This window comes from Trypanosoma conorhini (assembly GCF_003719485.1).
Source record: "Trypanosoma conorhini strain 025E chromosome Unknown Tco_14.4_contig_01038, whole genome shotgun sequence".
Classification (NCBI taxonomy): domain Eukaryota; phylum Euglenozoa; class Kinetoplastea; order Trypanosomatida; family Trypanosomatidae; genus Trypanosoma; species Trypanosoma conorhini.
This window is the reverse complement of record NW_021705134.1, coordinates 1-1,281: the sequence shown is the minus strand read 5'-3', so window position 1 is coordinate 1,281 and position 1,281 is coordinate 1. Positions and strand designations below refer to the sequence as shown.

General features: G+C 63.4%; 2 protein-coding genes across 2 annotated transcripts in view; both read left to right on the top strand.

Moving 5' to 3' along the window:
• Nucleotides 1-753, top strand: part of Tco025E_09254 (surface protease GP63) — a gene marked incomplete at both ends in the record, with an annotated part of 1,656 nt that extends 903 nt beyond the window's left edge. The window contains one exon of the mRNA XM_029376075.1: nucleotides 1-753. This exon is cut by the window's left edge and continues 903 nt beyond it. Within this exon, the coding sequence (XP_029223808.1) occupies nucleotides 1-753 (753 nt within the window).
• A 56-nt stretch (nucleotides 754-809) lies between these two features.
• On the top strand, nucleotides 810-1,256 carry Tco025E_09253 (surface protease GP63; the record flags this gene model as incomplete). Its single annotated transcript, XM_029376074.1, has 1 exon — nucleotides 810-1,256. The coding sequence occupies one exon, from the start codon at nucleotides 810-812 to the stop codon at nucleotides 1,254-1,256; it is 447 nt and encodes a 148-aa protein (XP_029223807.1).
• Nucleotides 1,257-1,281: the final 25 nt, after the last annotated feature.

The following is a 1,281-nucleotide window of genomic DNA, read 5'->3' as shown; positions in this document are numbered from 1 at the left end:
GCAAATTTGTTTCACGGACGCCTCGCCACCCGCATCGCCGCGCACGAGATCGCCCACGCACTCGGCTTCTCCTACCAGCAGATGGCGGCCCACCGCATGGTGAGGAATCTGACCGGCGTGCGCGGCAGGAGGCTGTCGGTGGTGGTGAACTCGACGAATGCCGCGATGGCTGCGAGGGAGCACTACGACTGCGACGACATTCGGGGCATGGAGCTGTACGACGTGGAAGGGGACGGGTCGGCGCTGGAGTCGCACTGGTCGGAGCGCAACGCGAAGGACGAGTTGATGGCCCCGCTCGGGGGCGCCGGCCTCTACACGGAGCTGACGCTGGGCGCCTTCGTCGACCTGGGCTTCTACAAGGCGAACTGGGCGGCGGCGGAGCCGATGGCGTGGGGCAAGAGCTCGGGCTGCGAGCTGCTGAGGAAGAAGTGCGCCCAACTCGGTTTGGATAAATACCCCAAAATGTTCTGCGAGCGAATCGATTTCCACCTGCGCTGCGCGTCGAATCGGTACTTCAGTGGTCGGTGCACAAGGAGCATCGTGGAGGCGTCGCCAGGGGCGGCAGCGGACTCCTGCCCCGTCATTGACCCCGTGCTGAGCGTGAGGGATCTCGGGTTGTCTTTGCGCAGGGGGCGCATAAAACGGCGAGGCCTGGCGACAAGCCCTCCTCGTGGTGCCTGGACGTGGATCCCACCACGGTGGAGGGTGCGAAGGGTGAGGACAATCCCGTCGCCGCCGTGCACGCGGAGGTGAAGTGCCTCGGCAGCGAAGTGAAACTGAAAGTGAAGAAGAAGAGCGGGGAGGATTGGATGTCGTGCACGCCCGGGTTGATTACGTGGAATATTCCGCCCTTCGACACTGACAAGGTGATGTGCCCCGAGTACAGTGAGGTGTGCACGATATCCGCCACCGGCAGCGGCGTGACCCCAGCGGTTGAATGGGACGGCACGGAGAAGGAGTGGAGGAGAACGGCCCCTGCGGAAGCGCCGGAGCCGGAGACAGCGCCGCCGAGTAGCGACGTGAAGGTCGCTTCAGAGCCCGCTGGGGACTCCCTCCTCAGCGCGTCGGAGGAACAACACCAACAAAGGGGGGGAAAAGATCCGCGACCTCAGTTGTCGCAGGATGCAGACAGAGAGGCAGGCGAGGCGTCAGCACCTTCTAACAGCACGCCCAACTCCGACGCAGAGGAAAACGAAAGGCGGAGTACAAAAAAGAAAGAAGGTGGAGGAGGAGGAAGAAAAGACAGAAGGCAGTGACGGTGCATTGGCGTCCCCAGCGTTG